This window comes from Vombatus ursinus, unplaced genomic scaffold, assembly GCF_900497805.2.
Source record: "Vombatus ursinus unplaced genomic scaffold, bare-nosed wombat genome assembly UNPS02014832.1, whole genome shotgun sequence".
NCBI lineage: Eukaryota > Metazoa > Chordata > Mammalia > Diprotodontia > Vombatidae > Vombatus > Vombatus ursinus.
Window position 1 is genome coordinate 16,190,364 of NW_020954610.1, and position 21,580 is coordinate 16,211,943.

The 21,580-nt window shown below is 40.4% G+C and overlaps 1 protein-coding gene across 4 annotated transcripts in view; it reads left to right on the forward strand.

Annotated features, from left to right (window-relative positions):
- Positions 1 to 21,580, forward strand: part of ABCC6 (ATP binding cassette subfamily C member 6) — a 59,591-nt gene that overhangs the window by 32,230 nt on the left and 5,781 nt on the right. For 3 of the 4 annotated variants that reach the window (XM_027839642.1, XM_027839643.1, XM_027839645.1), the window contains 11 exons: positions 2,361 to 2,430; positions 4,213 to 4,339; positions 5,569 to 5,745; positions 7,551 to 7,718; positions 10,039 to 10,213; positions 10,427 to 10,502; positions 13,221 to 13,329; positions 13,781 to 13,988; positions 16,449 to 16,759; positions 17,470 to 17,669; positions 18,853 to 18,979. In XM_027839642.1, the coding sequence (XP_027695443.1) occupies positions 2,361 to 2,430; positions 4,213 to 4,339; positions 5,569 to 5,745; positions 7,551 to 7,718; positions 10,039 to 10,213; positions 10,427 to 10,502; positions 13,221 to 13,329; positions 13,781 to 13,988; positions 16,449 to 16,759; positions 17,470 to 17,669; positions 18,853 to 18,979 (1,748 nt within the window). The remainder of the gene's footprint in view (positions 1 to 2,360; positions 2,431 to 4,212; positions 4,340 to 5,568; positions 5,746 to 7,550; positions 7,719 to 10,038; positions 10,214 to 10,426; positions 10,503 to 13,220; positions 13,330 to 13,780; positions 13,989 to 16,448; positions 16,760 to 17,469; positions 17,670 to 18,852; positions 18,980 to 21,580) is intronic. The other variant, XM_027839644.1, reaches the window with a different exon arrangement.

Sequence of the window (21,580 nt, forward strand, 5' to 3'; positions counted from 1 at the left end):
CAAGAAAAGGTTAAAGATGTACAGAAGCAAGCATTTTAAAATGATTTCTTTTTTAAATGTTTCAAGTGTTCGACCTCAGAGGTAAGTTTGGAAAATTCATCCATGGGGAGACCTCTTTCCCAGATACTGCTGAATGCCAGATAAATGAGTTTCTTTTGTCTCCCTGGGATTTCAAGTAGTTCTTTTTATTTGCTGTTTTTCTCCATTTCCTCAACCCCCACCCAAGACAAATTCACAAAGAAATGGTGTTATGATTAAAAAGTAATGAAAAATCCAATGATAGTTGAACTTTTTCAACTAACTGACATTCTAGTCTTGGGAACAGAGTTCTTTTTTCCCCCACTTAATAGTATTTATTTTTTCCAATTACATGTAAAGATAGTTTTCAACATTCACTTTCATAAGATTTTGAGTTTCAAATTTTTTTCTCCCTCCCTTCCTCTCCTGCCCCCTCCCCAAGATGGCAAGCAATCTGATATAGGCTATACATGTACAATCATATTAAACGTATTTCCATATTAGTCGTGGTGTGAAAGAAGAATCAGAGCAAAAGGAGAAAATCACAAGAAAGAAAAAAACAAAATGAGAGAGAGAGAGAGAAAATAGTATGCTTTGATTGCATTCAGACTCCATAGTTCTTTCTCTGGATGTGGATAGCATTTTCCATTATGAGTCTTTTGAAATTGTCTTAGATCATTGTATTGCTGAGAAAAGCTAAGTCTATCGAAGTTGGTCATCACACAATGTTGCTGTTACTGTGTTCAATGTTCTCCTGGTTCTGCTCACTTCATTCGGTATCAATGAACAGAATTCTTAAGAGTTAGAGATGTTTGCTATGAGGCAAGACCAGAGGGCAGGAAGGGGAACCTCTGGGTTTAGTCAGACCTCAGGAGGATGCCACCAGGGAAGTTCTGGCTGTCATTACTGGAAGCAGGAGAAGAAACACAGTGGCTTGGTATAGCCTTTGGAAAAAAGAGAATGGGATGACTTTTTAATCCTATTAGGCATAGGATAGATCTATGGCTTCCTGAAATTAAATAGGATAGTCTCCCTGGTGAGACTAGCTAGCATCAGAAAGTTCAAAAGGGATGGGGCAGCTAGGTGGCGCAGTGGATAGAGCACCGGCCCTGGAGTCAGAAGGACCTGAGTTCAAATCTGGCCTCAGACACATAATAATAACTAGCTGTGTGATCCTGGGCAAGTCACTTAACCCCATTGCCTAAAAAAAAAAAAAAAAAAAAAAAGGTTCAAAAGGGGACTCCAAATTACTGCCATAGGTTTCCAAATGAGACAAATTGCCAAAGTCATCTGGCAATAACTTTCTACTCTGAGAGAAGCAGTACATAGAGTATTGGTCCTACAGCCTGGAAGGGCAAGGTTCAAATTCCACATCAGATGGAATGACCATGAAGTAGATGGCCTCCAAAGTCCCTTCCAACTCTTAAGTCCATAATCCTATGATCCTGGTACTGAATCATTAGGGAAGGAATGACTTCTCTGGTTCACAATGTGAGACTACCCTAGTTTTATGGCATTTCATTTCTCCTCTATTCTTTTCTCCCCCTGCAATAACCTCCCACAAGTATCTGAGTGAACAGTATGTTCCTATATCCCCTGTTGCCTACATTATTAATAGATCCTTGAGCAAAGATGCAAAATGCTTCCCTGAAATTATTCTTTCCATTTTTACAGATAGAGTGAAGTCTCTTCCTTCAGTTCCTCTATATGTCTCTGTGGATTTCTTAGATGTAAACAATGTAAACAATCCTCATTACTCCTGGTAATTTATATGTTGGTATAGATAAGTGAAATCCACTGACAACATCTCAAACTTTAATCAACAAGTATTTCTTGAGGACTTACTAAAAACTAGACATTGGCCAGAGTGGGGAAGAGGGGACAGGAGAGGGTGATCAGTGTTGAGAAGCCAAATATAAACACATAAACTGTACCTATTAAAGCCTCTTGTTATCTAATCCTTTGATTTCAGTTCTTCCTTCCTAATTCTATGTATCCATCTTTTACCAATCCTTTCACCAGAGCCTATGATAAACCAAATGAAAGTATCTGAACTTCCTCTCTCTCCCTAAGCCTAATCTCCTCACCCTGTCTCTGGAGGAAGATAATAATAATAATAATAATGATGATAATAATAATAATAACAATAATAATCGAATAATAGAGAACTAGAAGGGACGTTGGAGGCCACTGAGTGCAACCCTTTACAAAGGAGGAAACTGAGACTCTGGGACAAGTGACTGGTGTGAGTGACCCAAAATGGGTAGAAGGAAGAGGAATTAAAGGACCAAGATAATGTGCGAACTAGATCCCCAAAGCTGAAAGACGTCTTTGTGTCACAGGGGAGGAATGCATCTCTGTTCAAGATGGCACCTTTGCATGGTCTCGGGAAAGCTCTCCCTGCCTTCAAAGGTATAGAACTGTTTCTTTTTTTTTTTTTTCACTCTAAAACATACCAGGGAAAGGAGTGATGTTTTTCAAATCCAAACCTCTACTGAACCTGTGAGTGATTTTATTTTTTAATTTTTCATTTATCCTCTGGAGATTTTGGGGTTTGTTTCCTTTTCTGATAAGGATATATTAATCTATATTTTCTGGTCATTTCTTTCTTATTCTAGTGTAGTGGATCTCAAGGAAGCATTGAAGGCAGGCAGTTGAGCCTGTCTCTCCATTGTGGCATTTGCCAAACCTCCCTTCATAAGTGAAGTAAAAACAGGCCAAAAGAGGTGAAACCAGGATGGGTGACAAATAAATGTTGACAAGAACTGTAACTAGAAATTATGGCATACAGGAAAAGTAACATAAAATAAACCCTATATTTTAAAATAGACCCTATAATTCATGATGTTAGAAAAATATCTTGCCATGCATTCATTTTTTATTGTTATTCATTATTTAAGATACATTTAGTCAAACAAAAAGGGGAATTCATTACTGTAGTGGCTTACAGGTGGGTATTCACAATGGAAACCATTCAGTAGCTTCCTATTTACCAAATTATTCATTTTAATTGGATGCTAATTTAAATTATTTTCAACTTCTGATGAGTACACGTATTAAATTCTTATGCTTTCTAAATTGCTGTATCATGAGGACAGAGCCTCAGTCATCACACCTTAGTTATGGCTCTTCCAGATTAGTTATAGCTGCCAGATTTCCCCACTAGTGGTCCCACAAAAGAAGTCTAGTGACATTCCAATGTCCTCCAGCATCCCATTTGGGGCAACTATTACTTATGCTTAAAGTCAAGACAGTCTGAGGAGGATAAGTAAGTATCATAGCTCATGTCTATTCAAAATCTTGGCTACCCCTTCCTTCACTTGCTGAGTCCAGAGTTCCTAAGCACTCCTGTGCTTCAGGCCCACATTCCTAAGGACAGTTGTTTGATGAGAATTTATGACAGGCAGATAATGCAAATACCCAAACCCATCAATGAAGGAAAAGGGAGGGGATTTGGGTCTCATTCATAGAGATCACTTATTATCACTACTATTTCAGGAAACAAAGGTACATCTACAGGGGTGAGGAACTTGCGGCTTTGAGGCCACATGTGTGGCCCTTAGCTGAATCCAAACTTCACAGAACAAATCCCTTCAATAAAAGGATTTGTTCTGTAAAACTTGGACTCAGTCAAAAGGTGCACCCAAGGACTGAGAAGGCCACATGTGGCTGTGACGCCACAGGTTCCCCACCCCTGATTCTAGTATATGTCTGTCCAGTAGCCTGGTTTCTCTCATTCCACTGCCATATATATCTCCCAGGATGGTTGAAAAATGATCATGATGGAGAGAAAAGAGAAGGCTAAGAAATATATGTGTGTTTATAAAATAGATGCTGTTTTTCATTTTTGTCTTTGTGTTATTCCCAATACCTCCCACAAGACCCTTGTACTTGGTAGGCACCTATAGCTTTCTTGTTGAACTTAAGTGAATGTGATTGTAGATGGTGGGTGGATGAACAGATGGTTGGACATGGGTTGGGAAGAAAAGCTGTCCAATCACCACTCCTGGTTGTTCTTTCGCAGATCCAGAGGTAGGCTCCAAACTGCAGACTAGGAAATCTACATGGATCAGTATTTGGATCATTAACATCTTCAGTTTGTCTTCATAGATTGAGCCTATATCCCTCACCAGGGGAGTCTACCTCCCATTCCCATGGTTTTTTTTTTTTTAATTTTTACCCATATTTTATCAGAATAAACTTGGCTGTGCCACGGGGCTCCTTGTTTGCTGTAATTGGCTCGGTGGGTTCAGGGAAGTCCTCATTGCTGTCAGCGCTCCTGGGGGAGTTGTCCAAGTTGGAGGGATATGTGAACATTAAGGTAAGGTCACAGACACCTTCTCTCTATGTCTTTGAAAAAGGAGTTGTAGGAACTCAGCCCCCAACCATTCTTCTACTCTTTTTGTTTGCAATCAAAAATTCCCAGAAGAAACTTGGGACTGGAAATCAGAAGACCTAGATTCTAATCCTGAATACACCATAATTAGCTCTGTGATTTTGGGCAAGTTACTTAACCTCTCCAGACCTGACTTTCTGCATCCATAAAATAGGGACAGCCATGCACAACATTATGAGATAAGAGAGTCCCATTTATCTAGTACCACTTAAGGATTCTCTCTAGGCTAAATATCCTTGCTCCTTGAGCTAAATCTCATATATGGTTTTAAGTCCCTTCATCATCCTTGTCATCCTGCTTTAGACACACCCTAGTTTAGTAGTGTTCTTAAATCATAATACCCAGTGTGGAACATTGCATATACTGTCAGACTCAATCGATGTCTTACTTAGTTTTGTTAGACTTCCTCCATCCCTTCCTGTCCCCATTCCTTTCTTCCTTCCTTCCTTCTTTTCTTCTTCCTTTCCTTCCTCTCTCCCTCCCTCCCTTCTTTCCTCCTCTCCTTTCTCTCTCTTCTCTTCTTCCCTTCCCTCCTTCCCTCCCCCTCATTCCACCCTTTCTTCTTCCTATTCTTCCTTCATATAGATCTCTGATGAAGGGAGGAGAGACATATATATTATGAAATAAAGGTGATTTAAAAACAAAAAAAAATCAATTAAAAAAGGACATGGCCCCCAAGACTAAACCACCAATGTAGAGGGGTTGATGGGACTGATGCAACCTCGTCTATGCTTATACTTCCCCAGCTCTGCAAGGAAGCAAGGAGAAGTGCCTTCTAATATCTGTTTTAATTTTATAGCATTCGGTTTTGATGGTGCTGCTGCTGTGGTTCTTTCCATTTGCATTGTTGTAGTCATTGTGTGTATTGTTTTCCTGGTTCTGCTCACTTTATTTCACATCAATTCATATAAATCTTCACATGCTTCTCCAAGATCTTTATGTTTATCATTTCTTGCAGTACAGTAATGTTCCATTGAATTCATGTGCCACAATTTCTTTAGCCATTCCTCATTCAATGAGCATCTGTTTTTTGTTTTCAATTCTTTGCTGCCACAGAAAGGGCTGCTATGAATATTTTGGTGTGTTTGGGGACTTTCTTTCCAAATCTTTCCCGTCTTTGGGATATATGCTGTTTGGGGTTTTTTCCTCCCTAGGGCTCAGTGGCTTATGTACCCCAAGAAGCCTGGATCCAGAATGCTTCAGTGAAAGAGAATGTGTGCTTTGGACAGAGGCTGGATATACCATGGTTAGACAGAGTTCTGGAGGCTTGTGCTTTGCGTCCAGACCTTGCAAGTTTTCCTGCTGGAATCCATACAGAGATAGGTGAACAGGTGGGTCAGCTATCATACCTCAGCGCCCTTCCTAATTGCCAGGGCAATCAAATCTGGGCCCCCTTCTAGCCTTGTCACTAGTAGAGGGGGTGTCATTTTTAAACCCATTTTATAGATAAGGAAGCTGAGGCTAAGAGAAGTTAAATAACTTGCCCAGAATCACATAGCTACTAATTGGGTGAGGCTTTATTTGAACTCAGGTCTTTCTGACTCCAAGTCCCAGGTTCTGTCCACTGTACCACCTAGCTGCTTCTATATGATCTAAGTGATATCTGAAGGTATCATTTGGTAAAACGTTTCTAGGGATAATGAGAATAAAGAAGAAAATGAGAGCATTATAATAAGGAATAATGGGTAAGGAAGTAGGGAGAAAAAGAAAAAAAGATTCATGTAGTAAAAAAGCAGTGAAGGGAGTCCTTCCAACAACAGGGAATTGAGAAAGCTGTGGTACAGTCCAATGCAGCCAGTAAGTAAACAAGCATTTATTAAAATCTAGAGATACCAAGAAAGGCAAAACCTGGCCATTGCCCTTGAAGAACTCACAATCTAATGGGGGGGAGACAATATGCAAACAAATATGTAAAAACAATCTAAGTATAAGATAAATAGGAAATAATCAGCAGAGGGAAGGTACTAGTATTGAGGGATTGAGGTAGAAGGTTATGCCATTAACTAGCTGTTTGAGCCTTGGTAAATCTCTCACAGGATCACAGACAATTAGAGCAAGTTGTTCAGTCGTGTCTGACTCTTTGTGACCCCATTTGGGGTTTTCTTGGCAAAGATAACTGGAATGGTCTTCCAAGTCCAGTGCTCTAGCTCTTTTAAAGTATATGATTCTCACAGATAAGAAGGACAGCTTCAAAAAGTACGTGTTGATTAATTTTTTTAAAGAAAAGCAAGTTGTATATAATAGCTAGCATTTTTATGACATTTTAAGGGGCAGCTACATGGCATAGTGGATAGAGTACTGGGTTTGGAATCAGGAAGACTCATCTTCATGAGTTCAAATCCAGCCTCAGATACTTACTAGTTGTTTGACCTTGGGCAAGTCACTTAACTCTGTTTGGCTCAGTTCCTCATCTGTAAAATCTGGAGAAGGAAATGACAGACCATTCCATTATCTTTGCCAGGAAAACTCCCAAATGGGGTCATGAAGAGTAAGACATGACTGAAACAACTAAACAACAACATATGACACTTTAACATTTGTAAGACACTTTACAAATATTATCTCATTTGATCCTCACAACGACCCTGTAAGGTAGGTTATTATCATCCCCCATTTTACAGTTAAGGAATCTAAGGTCAGGTGGTCAGAGGTCAAGTGACCTCCCTGTGATCACACAGCTAGTGTCTGAGACTGGATTTGAACGCAAATCTTCTTGCCTCCAAATCCAGAGCTTTATCCTCTAAACCACTTAGATATAGCTAATAGAAATCCACAGTTTCATATAAAAAAACTTTACAATTTTATAAACTACTCCCTTTACTCCTCAGAGATTTCACAGAAGCCAAAAGTTATTTATCTGAAACCACTGTGTTCACTTCCTTATTCTAAGTTGTGATTTCAAGTTCTTGGTTTGAATTATCTTCTTTGGTTTTCCTTTTAGGGAGGGCTCTGGAAAGTAGCCCTCTATATTCCAGACCATAGTCTTTCCCAGGGATTTTGGGTCCTTAGTAGCTAGTCTTCTTTTTATCACAAGGCCAGCAGGAAGCTAGCCAAGCCAAAGAGTATCCAGCTTACCTCAACAGGAAGATGTAGAGATATTCAGGACTAACCCTGTCTCTTGGATCTTCTTCTTCAGGGCATTAACCTTTCTGGAGGCCAGAAACAGAGGCTGAGTCTGGCTCGTGCTGTGTACAAGAAAGCATCTGTCTACCTACTGGATGACCCTCTAGCAGCCTTAGATGTTCATGTTGGCCAGCACATCTTTGACCATGTCATTGGGCCAGGCGGATTGCTCCAGGGAATGGTATGGTACTCAAAGGGCACAAAAATGGAGCCTTGCCCATCTATCCCAGTCCCAAAGGTTTTAGACTAGAGTGATCTTTCACGATTAACCAGGACTCAGCCCTCATCCATTCCGAGCTCCAAATCCATCCCATTGTCCCATCACCTCTGTCCTTTTCTATCTTCTCCCGTCTTTCCAAGGAAGAGAAGAACAAAGGTGTCTCTTTTCTCCTGTTATTACATAATTATTTACATTCTGCAGAATGTGAAAGATTCTATGGGACAAATAGAAAATATATCTCCTGCTCTCAAGGATCTTATATTTAGTACAACAAAGACAACATAGAGGCACTAGTCAGTGAGTGTGTTTATATTTTAGGTAATTTTAAGTTTATATGTATATATGTATGTATACATATTTATATATATACATATGTATATGTATATATACATATGTATATATGTATACACATATGTATATATGTATGTATACATATTTATATATACATATGTATATATACATATGTATATATATGTATACATATATGTATAGGAGGGCAGGAGGGCCCCACTTTGAGAAAAATTTAATAGCTGAAACTGGAAATTTACTACCAAAGCTGATATCTAAACCAAATACCATAAAATGTACCTTGGACCACCCTGGACCACAAAAGGCAGTATAAAAGGCATAAAATCTTTTTTTCTTTTAAGACAAATTCATTTGGTAGCAGGGAGAGTAAGAGACCTTGGACCTCAGGACACGAGCCACCCAAGCTCTAGGGGAAAGGAAGATAGAGACCTAGGGATTCCACCCCTACCCCAACCACAGAGTCTGCTATCTCATGAGGGAACAGGGAAGGGGAAGGGGACCTGGGAGGCCAGGGGAAAAGTCTAGCTTCCTATTTTAACTAAATATTCTTGATAACTAGGTGTTAAACTTAGTTATTCCTGCCTGCTAAAGGAGGACACGTAAATTTCAGCACTCTGGGGTAAAATCCTAGTCACCCTGACCTAGTTAGAACATTGTTCAGGTCACAAATTTTCACTTTGGGGGATTTGATCTCATCTAGGGGATTTAAGTATTTATTGATAGACCTTTTGATAAAGTAGCATGGAGAAACTTGGAAACTGCTACCAAGAGAGGATCAAACAGAAATAAATAGGAAGAATCTCTGAAATTATAATGGAAGTCAATGGGAGAATACGATTCAGTGAATTCAATTTCGAATACATACTGTTCAGCAATATAAAGTGAAGTAGGCCCTACATATTCAAGTACATGAATACATATGCAAGTTTATATCCCTGCATGCAGATGAATATATAGAAAAGTGACCTCAAATCTGGTTCAATTCCAGAAATCCTTATGCATACAGAAGACCACTATCTTTTTTTGATGTTTAATGGGCAATATCAGCTATGAGGATTTGGTTTGGCTTGATGACTTCTTCAAAATCTTCCTAGTCTCAAGATTCTATATGGTGGGGAGAAGGTGGGACTTAGAGTCAGAAAGACCTGAATTCAAATCCTGCCTCAAATGCTTACAAGCTTTGTGATGCTGGGCAAGTCACTTAATGATGTGGTTGAACTTATTGGCCTCCATGGTCCTTTCCAGCTCTGAATCTATGATCCTATGAACTTGAAAGTCAAAATTCTAAGGTCAGAACAGTGTATCTTCCCTAAATATATGTCTTCCCAGTCATCTCTGCCCAAAAAGAGGTTTGGGGGAAAGAGAAGGATTACAAGAGACTAAGTTACTGAACCTGTGTCTTCAATATGGAAGTTGTACTGCTGTCATATTAAATTTAATCTACAGCTCGGTTCCAGTTAGTATAAATAAGGAATCCTTTGGAGCGGTCTCATGATTTTAATTTGCACTCCTTTTTTCCATTGGACTGAAACCAGTTACCTTACTTTATATAAAATAACTTCAGATAGTGAAAATTAAAATACATGTGACCACAAGATTCAAGAATTCATACTAATCAGGACCTACCTGAATACTTTTCTAAAAAGATATTACATATAATGGAAGTCCATAGTTTCATACACAATCCCCTATTCTTTGTATATTGAAATGTTCAAGTTCGTTGTTTAAATTCATGATTTTTTTTTAAAAGCACCTTTTTGGGGCAGCTAAGTGGCGCAGTGGATAGAGCGCTGGCCCTAGAGTTAGGAGGACCTGAGTACAAATCCGACCTCAGACACTCGACACTTAGTAGCTGTGTGACCCTGGGCAAGTCACTTAACAGCATTGCCTAGCAAAAAAATAAAACAAAAACAAAAACAAAAAAAGCACCTTTTTAACCTACACACACAACTCTGTTTTCTATCTTTCCTAGACTCGAATTCTTGTGACCCATGCAGTCCACATCCTACCACAGGTTGATCACATCATTGTGATGGCAAATGGAGCAGTTGCTGAGAGTGGGTCCTATCAGGAGCTACTACAGAGGAATGGCACTTTTGCAGACTTCCTGAGTCAGTCAGAACAAGAAGAGGCCAATCACAGCCAAGGTAATTCCTGCACTTAGAGTGTAGGGCAGGTTGTCTATCTTTTTTTTTCTCTTGGGTGGGAGGGAGTGGTCTCTTTAGGCTTCCACACAAGAGGAGGAGGTCAGTATACAAAGTCCTCCTGTACCCTGTGTCAAACCTTTAAAGTCTCACTGATCCTCTGAGACAGACAGCTCCCAGGAGAAACTTCCCATTTTCCCAAAATCCTTCTTTCAGAAATGAAGCTTTCAGAAGTCAAGAAGAGCTCCCGGCCCATTTCAGAAAGTGGGGCGTCTGCAGGAAAAACAGAAAGGTCAGTGTAATACTATTGTCTCCATAACATTCCCAGGACAGAAAGAGTACACACAAATCTAGAAAACTTCAGAAGCTCCTGGTACCAGTTGAGGTTCCTTGGTTTGATGGAGAGGGGAGAAGAGGGAAGAAGTGGAAGTGGAGAGAAGCAGTCATATTGATCAGTGATCTCCAGAATTTTCTCCTTTTCCTTTGTGATTTACTCTTGCTCTGAATTCTTAAAGAACTTTGGAACCTTAATGGGGAAATATAGAGCTAGCAGCCATCTAGGACCAAACTTGTCTTTCCAAGAGTGATCTTCTCTGTCTATATAAGAGTTGCATGAGTACTACTTATGTGCTGCTCATTAGAGCATTCTTTACACTATAATCGTGTACTTGTCTTGCCCTCCCTCCCACTCCCACTGCTAGATTATACATTTCTTTTTTTTTTAAATGTAAATAGTATTTTATTTTTTCCAATTACATGTAAAGACAAATTTCGACATTCATTTTTCATAAGATTTTGAGTTCCAAATTTTTCTCCCTCTGTCCCTCCCCCCTCCACAAAATAGCAAGCATAGATTATACATTTCTTGAGTACAGGTACTACCTTACTCCTAATAGTATCCGTTATAAACTTAGTGCCATACACAAAGGAATAACTTCACCGTTCTTTTCACCATGTTTTGGCACAAGCAAGACCACATTATTTGGTTAGTAGGCAGCTTGTTACAGCTTATTTCTTATGACTGTGCATTTGGGAGATTCTTTCTTTTTTCAGAGCAGCTGACCCAAAGTGTCAGTGAACATAATGTTGAATGTACACAGTAACAGACATGAGATTTGGGTCAGATATGAGAAACAAGCAGGCTTTAGTCAAGGTTGGGAGCAGAGAGAAGGAAGCCCCCTGCAAGGACACATTCAAGGACTCATCCCAGTGGCATTGAGTAGGAGTGGGATTTGGAATATATTCAATTCAGTTTCCCAGATGAGATAAAGGCACCTGCATGATTGCATTCATGGAAATAAGTGAGTCATGTCTAAAAGATAGAGGCCCAAGATCTGTAAAGGCTACATTTATGAGAATCCAAGTCAGACCCAAACAGTAGCCTTGGGTAGCTGAAAAAAATAGTTCTGCCAGTTTTGCAAACTTGCAACAAACATTAAATTTCCTTGTCTTTTAATTTCTAACATAGAAAAATATTTTTATCCAATAAATTAGACTATGATTAGCATATGGAACACAAAACTACAATAAATGAGAAAGCGGGCAAGACAGATTTTAGATATGTTAAAGGAATCTTTTCCCATTAAAACTGACTTCTATATATGTAAGAAATTTATCAATAAATATATGATATGCATATATCAGGACCCAAACACCCAATGTTTGATAATGTCTATAGTAGCAGGGCAGAACAATCAGAAAATTGATAATTTTTGTTCTTGTTTATGTTTCTATTCCCATATCTAATTAAGTAATAAGAACCTTTACAATGTTGGCCAATAAAAATGTTGAGGAAGTAGAAAAGAACACCAGACTAGAGGGAATAAGAAATCTGGGTGGTAGAACTGATTCTCTTACTCGTGATCATTTGAGACTTTTTCAGTCATGTCTAACTCTCCGTGACTCCATGTGGGGTTTTCTTGGCAAAGATACTGGAGTGGTTTGCCATTTTTTTCTCCAGTTTATTTTACAGATGTGGAAACTGAGGCAAACTGGGTTAAGTGACTCGCCAAGGGTCATATAACTAGTAAATTTCTGAGGCCAGATTTGAACTGAAGAAGATGAGTCTTCCTGGCTGTAGGTCTGTCACTCTATCCACTGTACCACCTAGCTGCCTGAATTCTCTTACTACCCTCTCTGAGACTCATCCCAGTTTCCTTATCTCTAAAAACTAGTTAACAATTCCTACCTTACTTACTTCACAAAGCTGTTGTGAAGATCAAATAAGATAATAGAATTTTAAAATGTTTTGAAAAGTTATGCATGTTGCATGTTACATCAATGCAAATTATGTTAAAATTATTTTATAAAAATACATCAATAATATTACTATATTAAATATTAATTATGAATAATAAAATATTAACAATAAAATTATTATGAATTTATTACTTCTCAAGTAAATTTGAATTTCACATTTTACACCAGCATACCAGGTTCATAAAATACTTTCCTGTGATATGATAGGGCAAAAGTCCTTAATGAAACAAATTAATCTGACTTTAGAATACCAGCACATCTCATCTTAGTTTATATGTAAACGAAGTAAATGCTTAGTCTTTAAGACACATACAATTGCAGCATCCCTGACATGACAGCCTTAATTAAACAAATAATCAACTTGGAAAACTGATGCAGAAAAGGAAGATGATGCAGAATTGATGAATGTTTGGCTCCTCAGATATTTCCCATGCGGGAAACATGAGTGACCAATGAGTGCAGTTCCCAACTATGTGTGTTTAAAATCCACCCATACATGAAATATTGAGGTTATATCTATTAGAGATATTAGGCACAAGATTTCTGAATCTTGCACAAATACTGCTCCCCACACAGAGTCTGCCTTCATTTTATTTTCTATAGGAGATAATCTCAGAGGACTCTTCTCTCAAAGGTACACAGTTCTATTCTAAACTGAGGAAAATTGTAATTTTAAAATGCTAGGGTAGATGGCCCACCAGGGAGAGATTCAGAAGTTAAATTTGACTTAATGACTGGTCCTATTTTGCAGCTTCAGGAAGGACTCCCATGAAAAGGGCAGCACAACCCTACAGAGCCAGGCTGAGGGCACCAGGATGGCGGGACAGCTGACTGAAGGGGACAGAGTACAATATGGCAGAGTAATAGTTGTTTCTTTTCTTCTCCCCTCACTAACCTGTTGTCGCCCCAGGCCTTTGACCAGTGAGAGCCCCATAGGTCACTGCATCACTCAATGTTTTTAATCTCTTAAAAAATGTCCTGATATTTTTCAATTGAAAGTGAATGGGGAAAAAAGACACTAAGACACAAGAATGGAAGGATACTTCAGAGAGGAGAGTGTAATGACTCTGGGCAGGGCTCCAACTTAGAGAAGAAGCTGCAATCCTTGTGGGAGACAGATGATTGGTTGATGGACTTGAGAATAATTATTTTTTTTTGCCCTAGAATGTTTCGAGAAGCTTAACTGAGGGTTTTCTTTTTTCTTTTGTCTCTCGTTCTGTCTTACTCTCTTCTCCTGTTTCCTTCTCTTTCCTTTCCCCATCCCCTTATGTCTATCCTCTCTATTCTCCCTCCACTTGTCATGTGTTTCAGGTGAATGCCACTCTGTACCTGGCCTACCTGAGGGCAGCGGGAACAACGATCTGCCTTTCTGTGGTGTTTATATTCCTCTGCCAGCAGGTGGTCTCATTCTCTCGTGGTTACTGGCTTAGTCTCTGGGCAGATGACCCCATTGTGAATGGAACCCAGCAGCACACAGGACTTCGGGTTGGGGTCTTTGGGCTATTAGGCTGTTTCCAAGGTGTCTCTAACTTCTTTCACTCTTATAATCCATTCCCCTAGATGTTTTGTAGTTCTCTCTTCTCTTCAGTAGGGTTCAGAGCCAGTGGTCTGCCTCAACTATACCTTACCTGGTATTCCCCTTCCTCTTCCTGGCATTCATCAGGAGCCCAGGTGTTATACTTCCGAGTACAGCCTGAATTCTGTCCTGGTCCTTGTGATTGAGGAAAAGAGACTCCCAGGGTCTTTCTATGCCTTAGAAAAGAACTGACAGCAAGAACCAAAGAAATCTCTAGATTTTGTGCTCCAGATATTTTGGATATGAGCCATAGGAAATAAACATGCAACCCCTTTCCCAAGCAAGCCTTCGTGTAGCATCTGATAATCTTCTCAAAGCAGGATGAGAAACTTCTCAGGAGACCAGGCCCCTGGGAAGAAGGCCAAAGATTCACCCAAATGGAACTTTCTTTATCACCCTTCTGTTTACACACACAAACTTGTAAATAGGTAACATGTCCTGACAATTCCCTGGGAGGGTTTTTCTGTTTAAAAATACACCCTCACTTTATACTTTCTGATTTACTGGGAGGAGATATTTCCTATATTCGTGACATTTAATTGAATTTAGAATAGTCTTTAAAGAAATGCAGTTTTGTGACATTCGAGTAGTGCTCTCTCTGTCTCTAATTTGCTGTGTGACCTTGGTAAAGTCACTTCATTTATCTAGGTCTCATTTTCCTCATCTAAACAGTGAGGGGTTTGGATTAGAAGGCCCCTTCCAGCTCTCAGGAGTCTAAATATGGACTATATAACAATTGGGATTAAGCCAATAAAGTATTAGATCATAGATGTTAGATGTTAAAGGTTGTCTAGTTTAACCTTCTCAGTTTACACATGAGGTGACTAACTAAGGCCCAGACAGGTTATGGGACTATCAGAGTTCTTTGAGTGAATTATTAATGAGAAAATGAGATTGTTATAATTATATCAATTATGTAAAACTTAAACAGTTTGCTTTCTTTAGTAGGTTTACGCTTATCCTAGCCATGCTTTGAATTTGCTTAGTTAACCCCTTCCTAGGCAGCTAGGTGGCATAGTGGATAGAGCAGTGGGCTTGGAGTCAAGAAGATCTGAGTTCAAATCTGGTCTCGGATACTTACTAGCTGTGTAACCTTGGGCAAGTCACTTGACCTCTGTTTGCCATCTGTAAAATGGAGATAATAATAGCATGTACCTCTCAGGATTGTTGAGAAGATCAAATGAGATAATATTTGTAAAGTGGTTAGCCCAGTACCTGGCATGTAGTAGATGCTATATAAATGCTTATTCCCCCCTTCCTCATAGATTAGCCCAGCTCTTGTTAAATTATCACATCATTAATAATACTTTACATTTGGGTTGTACTTTGCTTTTTTGGAAGCACTTTCACACCCTTAATTTATTTAATGGGCAATATAGGTACTATCTTGGGGTTTACTAGCTAAATTTCTTTCTCAAAGACCATGAACCCAATTCACTCTGTATCTCATTGATTGAATAACAATAGGTCCCTGCCCAAGCACCACTTAATGGTTACTTTTTGGGCCCTTCTGGCTCAGAGTGAATGTAAACAGTAATTTCTCTTTTGGCCAGCAAGCCTGAGGGTCTCTCCCTTCCAGTTAGATTTTTTTTTTTAAATTAAAAGTGCCATCCCTGACTTACTTCTTCAACAGGCTTATTCACCAAGTGGGTATTGCCTCACTCAAAGTGAGAATTCAGGAAGACCTTTGCTTAAAAAGTCCAAGGTCTCCCACTGCATCCTGGGCCATCTCCAGTCATCATGATTTGTATCTAGCCACTGGACCCAGATGGCTCTGGAGGAGAAAGTGAGGATGGTGACTTTGCACAGCCCTCCCTCACTCAAATCCAAATCAGTGTGAGTCATGTCATCATTTCCCTGATGCCATGGTCCTCTTTGAGAATGGACAAACCACACAACCATTTTACAAATGATAAAACTGAGGCCCAGGGAGAACTGGGTCCCAATCCTGGACTGTATCAGTTACCAGCTATTTGGGCAATCACTCAACCCATTTTAATTACATCCTGTTAGGACTAGAAAGGACTTTACAGATGATACAACAGACCTGTAGACATTATGAATCACCTAAGTTTGCACCAATAATGACAAAGTCTTAGCTAAAGTAACCCTGTAGCTGTTTTCCACTTTTCACACTCTTCCCCTTCCCTCAGCTTCTAGTTGCTCTGCCTACATGTACCCTTAAGATCATAGATTGAGAGCTGGATGGGACCTTAGAGGATACTTAGTCCAAATCTCTCATTTTGCAGAAGGTGAATCTGAGCCCCAGTGACATTAAATAACTTGCCCAAGGTCACACAAGTAGCAAATGGCAGTCAGGATTTGAACCCACATCTTCTGACTACAGATTGAGTATTTCTTCCACTGTGCCATGAGTTCTTATTTCCTGCTTTTATGTCTTAGCCATTGGAAGGTTTGGTTCCATTGCGGTTGTCCTACTTGGGGGAGTTCGAGCATCTCAACGGCTGTTTCAGGGGCTCCTGTATGACGTGGCCCGGTCCCCCATGACCTTCTTTGAGCAGACACCTATAGGAAATTTACTCAATCGATTCTGTAAGGAGACAGATGCCATGGATGCTGTGATCCCAGACAAGTTCAAGTCTTTTTTAGGCTTCCTATTTGGACTTTTGGAGGTGATCTTGGTGATAGTGGTAACTACTCCACTGGCTGCTGTCGTGGTCCTGCCCCTCATGGCTCTCTACATTGGGATGCAGGTATAGAATACAATGAAGACACAATTCCAAGAAAGGAAAGGGAGGCAAAACACAATATTATACATCATTCATCCCTCCTGGTACTTTAGGATGCTGTTCCCCATATCCAAGCAAGACTATTAGACTTGGGCTTTTGCACACAGATGAGTTTCTCATCTGTCCTCATGCATCTCTCAGGAAACTTGCCCTCCTTAGTTTATTCCTTTCATAACCCTTAGTATTGTCACAGTTTTTCCTTAAAATTAATCTTCTATTTTCATACTGAAGCTGTTAACTTTTTTTCAACCGTAACAGAAACTAAGAATAGCTAATTATCATGTTCCATATAACCATGGTCATCTCTTGGCTGAGATGAAGCATTGAAGACACTTCTCTCTTAGGTTTGGGGAGAAAGGGCTATTTCTCCAATTCCTTTCCGTGACTCCCAAAGCCTTTTGTGAGTACTCTTGTGATAGTCTTCCTTGCTGTCCCCAAGAGGTCAGTGACAGCTGAAGAAATACAGACCTGGAAATGTTGAGTGACACTGATGCAGTGACATAACCAAGATTAGAACACGTTTCCTGACTCCCAGCTCAACACTCCTGCCATATTGGTTTCTATCAATCCTTTATCTTAACTCTTAAATCTTGCTATATTATGGGTAGGGATACTCTCTTTCTCCCCCATCTCTCCTCCCCATGTCATTGTCTGTCTGTTGTGTCTGACTTCAGAGCCTGTATGTTGCCAGTTCATGCCAGCTGAGGCGCTTGGAGTCAGTTAGCCGCTCACCCATCTACTCCCACATCTCAGAGACGTTCCAAGGGAGTGCAGTGATCCGGGCCTTCCAGTCTCAGGACCAGTTTATTGTACAGAATGACTCACGGATAGATGAACACCAGAAAGCCAGCTTCCCCAGGCTGGTCGCTGACAGGTATGAAAGGGTTTGAAGAAAAGGGAAGGAGAGCTGGGGGTGGAGGTGAAGACCCTGAAATTAGAATCTGCATTGGATTTGGGAAGGGCATGAGAGAAGTCATACAGTCTGGTCCTCTTTCCTTCCTTTCTTCTCCTGCCTCACACACCAACCCTGCTTACCCTTTGGTGAGTTCTGTAATTTGTTTTTAAAATTTCCCATGCTGAAATATATAGTTGCCCAAGATCATTTAGTCAGTGATTTTCCTGATGGCAAACAAAGTCAATAAGGCTTTGATAAACACCCTCTATTCTATGGGATGGTATAAGGATATTTTCTTTAGGAGGGGAGAAGGAAGGAGCTAAATACTGCTCTACTGAGCTCCCTGGGGAGCCAAGTAACTGGGGATGCACCCTGAGTCAGCCTACCAGGTACAAAGTCTAAAATTCCTCCTCCCTGAATGGGCTTCTCTTCCCTATCTAGCCCTGGTGAGGGCTTTTTTATAGGAGAGGTGTGCAAGTTTTTATTATATCTTTACAGTCAAGCAACAGACATATATTAATTTCTTACAGTATTTCAAGCCCTGCCCTCAAGGGGCTTATGTGCTAATGGGGAAAACAACATACATATAAATAGGTACATACAGTATACATACAGAATATATGGAAGAGAATGTTAGAGAAGTTGCATGGCAGAGAAAAAACCAGGGAAGGCCTCCTGCAGAAGGTGGTGTTTGAACAGTGTCTTGAATGAAATTAGGGATTCTAAGAGGTAGATATGGGAAGAGAGAGCATCCCAGCCATTGTGTATAGTTAGTGCAAAGTGCAAAGATGGGAGATGGATTGCCGTGTGTGTCATTTAATTGCTAGCAAAATAGGTAACTTGTGTCCACTGCAAAATTCTTGAGTGGTCTTTCTCCTGCCATCTGTCTCACACTGATGTACCCTTTGTAGAAAAAGGAAGTCTTTGGCTTCCAGTGCCAGGATAAGATTTCTTAATTATAGGGAACCCCAGGATCTTCCCAGTCCTCCAAGGTTGTTATGTTTCAGGGCACATATACTGACTGCACTAGGCCTAGTCATCAGAAATCTTCCCATGAGGTAAACTACCCAAAGGGTTGATATATGAGATGATAATGTAGGAAACAGGCCAAAAAAATAGCCTCTCCCAGGGTTGAAAGAATCTCCTCTCTTGGCTCAAACAGGTGGCTGGCAACCAATATGGAGCTACTAGGAAATATTCTCATCTTCACTGCTGCTTTCTTCGCTGTGTTCAGCAAGCCCCACCTCAGTCCAGGGATTGTGGGGTTTTCCATTTCAATGGCTCTCCAGGTACTCCATCAACTTTCTCTGTCTCAGGTAGCTGAGGATGGGCAGACTAGAGAAGCCAGCTTGTTCTGAAAAGGTATGAGGAGCATGTATTCAGTCTCCAAGGCCCAAGAAAAGACTCAGCAAATGATAGAGCTGGAGATAGCATGACTCTGGAAAGAGACCTGACGAGTTAGAGGACCTGGGTTCAGGTCCTGTGTATGACCTACCTATGTGGCCTTATACAAGTCACTTAACCTTTGTGGGCCTCAGTTTCCTCATTTGTAAAATGAGGATATTGAACTAAGTGGGCTTTGAAGTTCCTTCCCATTGTATAGTTATGATCCAATGAGATTATCTATTCCAATGGATGTGGAAACTAAGGTACTCACAGGTGAAAGGAATTGTGTAACATCAGGTAAGTCAGTCAGTCAGCTAATGCTAAAAGCTGAAGATACAAAGAAAGGCAAAAAAAAAACCCCAAAAAACAGTGTCTGCTTTCAAGGAGGTCGGAGTATAATGAAGGAGACCACATGCAAATGATTCTGTACAAATAAATAAAGATGATAAATTGAGGGTAATTTCAGAGGGAAGGTAGCAAGACTGTGAAAAGCTTCTTGTAGCAGGTAGGATTTTAGCTGAGACTTAAAGGAAGCCAGGGAAGCCAGGAAGCAGAGATGAGGAAGAAAAGCATTCCAGGCTTGAGGCACAGCCTCAGCTTTGGGAGATGAAGTGAGGAAAAGCAATGAGGACAGTGTCACTAGATTGCAGAGTATGTGGAGGAGAGTAATGTATAAAAAAGGCTGGAAAGATAGAAAGGAATCAGGTTAGAAAGGGCTTTAAAAGCAAACAGAGGACTTTAATGCTGTAGGTAAGGGAGCCATTGGAAATTACTGAATAGTGAGGTGATATATAACTGCATTTTAGGAACATCACTTTTATAGCTGAGTAAAGGATAAACTGGAGCAGGAAGAGACTTGAGCCAGAGACACCAACCAGGGGGCTATTGCAGCAGTCCAGCTGTGAGGTAATGAGGAATTGTGTCAGTCTAGTTGTAGTGTCAGGAGAGGGAAGGGGGATGTATACACAAGATACCATGAAGGCAAAAGCCACAGGACTTGACCAGTTATAGGATATAGGGAGTGAGAGAGAGTGAGGAATTGAGAATAGCACTGAGGCTGCCAGTCTGTTGGGAAGATGGGGATTGGGAGGATGATAGTGCTCTAGACAGTAATAGGGAAGTGAAGGAGAGAGGAACATTTGGAGGAAAAGATAATCAGGTTGGGGCATGTTGAATTTAAGATGTCTTCAGGCCATCTAGATTGAGATGTCTTAAATGGCAGTGGGAAATGTAACACAAGAGGTCAGGAGAGAAGTTAGGGCAGGACAAATAGATCTGAGAGTCATCTGCATAGAAATGACCATGGGAGCTAATGATATTTCCAAGTGAAATAGTGTAGAGGTAGAGGAAGGCCTAGAAGAGAGCTTGGTGAACCCCCACAGTTAGCAGACATGACCTGGATGAAGAGATCTTTGCTATTCAGCCAAGGAGACAGAAAAGTATCAGTAAGACAGGTGGAAACTCAGGAAAGAGCAGTGTTATGAAAACCTAGAGAATATTACCTGAGCAATTGGTGGCAAAGCCAGGACCTAGAAGTCAGGTCTACGGATAGCTGCTGAAAAAGGCACACCACCCTGGGGACATTGCTTATGATCATGGCATGCTCTGTCCTGGATGAAGCAAATCTCAATGGCTCACATTAACTTGGAGTCTTACAGACCCTTCCACCTGCTTTCCACCCTTCTGGAGCCAAGGGCTGGATCCTTTCCATACCAAAGGGCCCCTTTCTTCTTATGTCATCTCAGCCTCTCTCTGCATTTCTATCATCTTCTGACACTCCGATGTGCTTGAAACAAGGCTGTGGCTTCTCCCTGGATCCAAACATAGAACAATAGGGGTGGCCTGGGGAGGGTGAAGTGATGGTGGAAAAGAATCCAATCCTGCCACCAGAAGTGAGAAATATATAGTTTTTTTCTCCAGGCTCAGGGCCTGAGCAGAGCTATGTGACTCCTGGCTTTCTGCACTCATGCCAGAATCTTCAGTGCAAGTGAGTGGTGCTGAGAAGTTAGTTTAGTCATTCAGTTGGTTGGAGCTCAGTGCTAAGAAAATTAAGACTATGGGAACCCTTCCCTTTACTCTGCTCCATAGTCAACAGTGATTCCCTTTAACCTCAGTCAGATATCTTACATATGCCTGCCCTTAGACCTAAAGAGATGAAAAAATATGAATGTTTCAGTACAAACCATCTCTTCTACTGGAAAACCTGACTATTTGTATCTGTCCTATTGATGATGGGCCAAGTTTTTTAATGCCAGATTGCTCAGTGGTTGTCTGGATTATCCAGGGTCAGGACTATCTTGTTTTTCTATTCTTACCTGTATCTTTCTGGCATGTTTATATTTGTTAGCATCTCTGCCTAAAAAAAGGTCTGATTGAAGGTCAACCTAAGAGAGAGCACTATCACTCATCCTCAAGTGGAGAAGGTAGCTGGTAAAATGGAAAGAACATTGGCATTGGAAACAGAAGATGTGGGGTCAAATTCCACTTTTGATGCTTCCTATCTT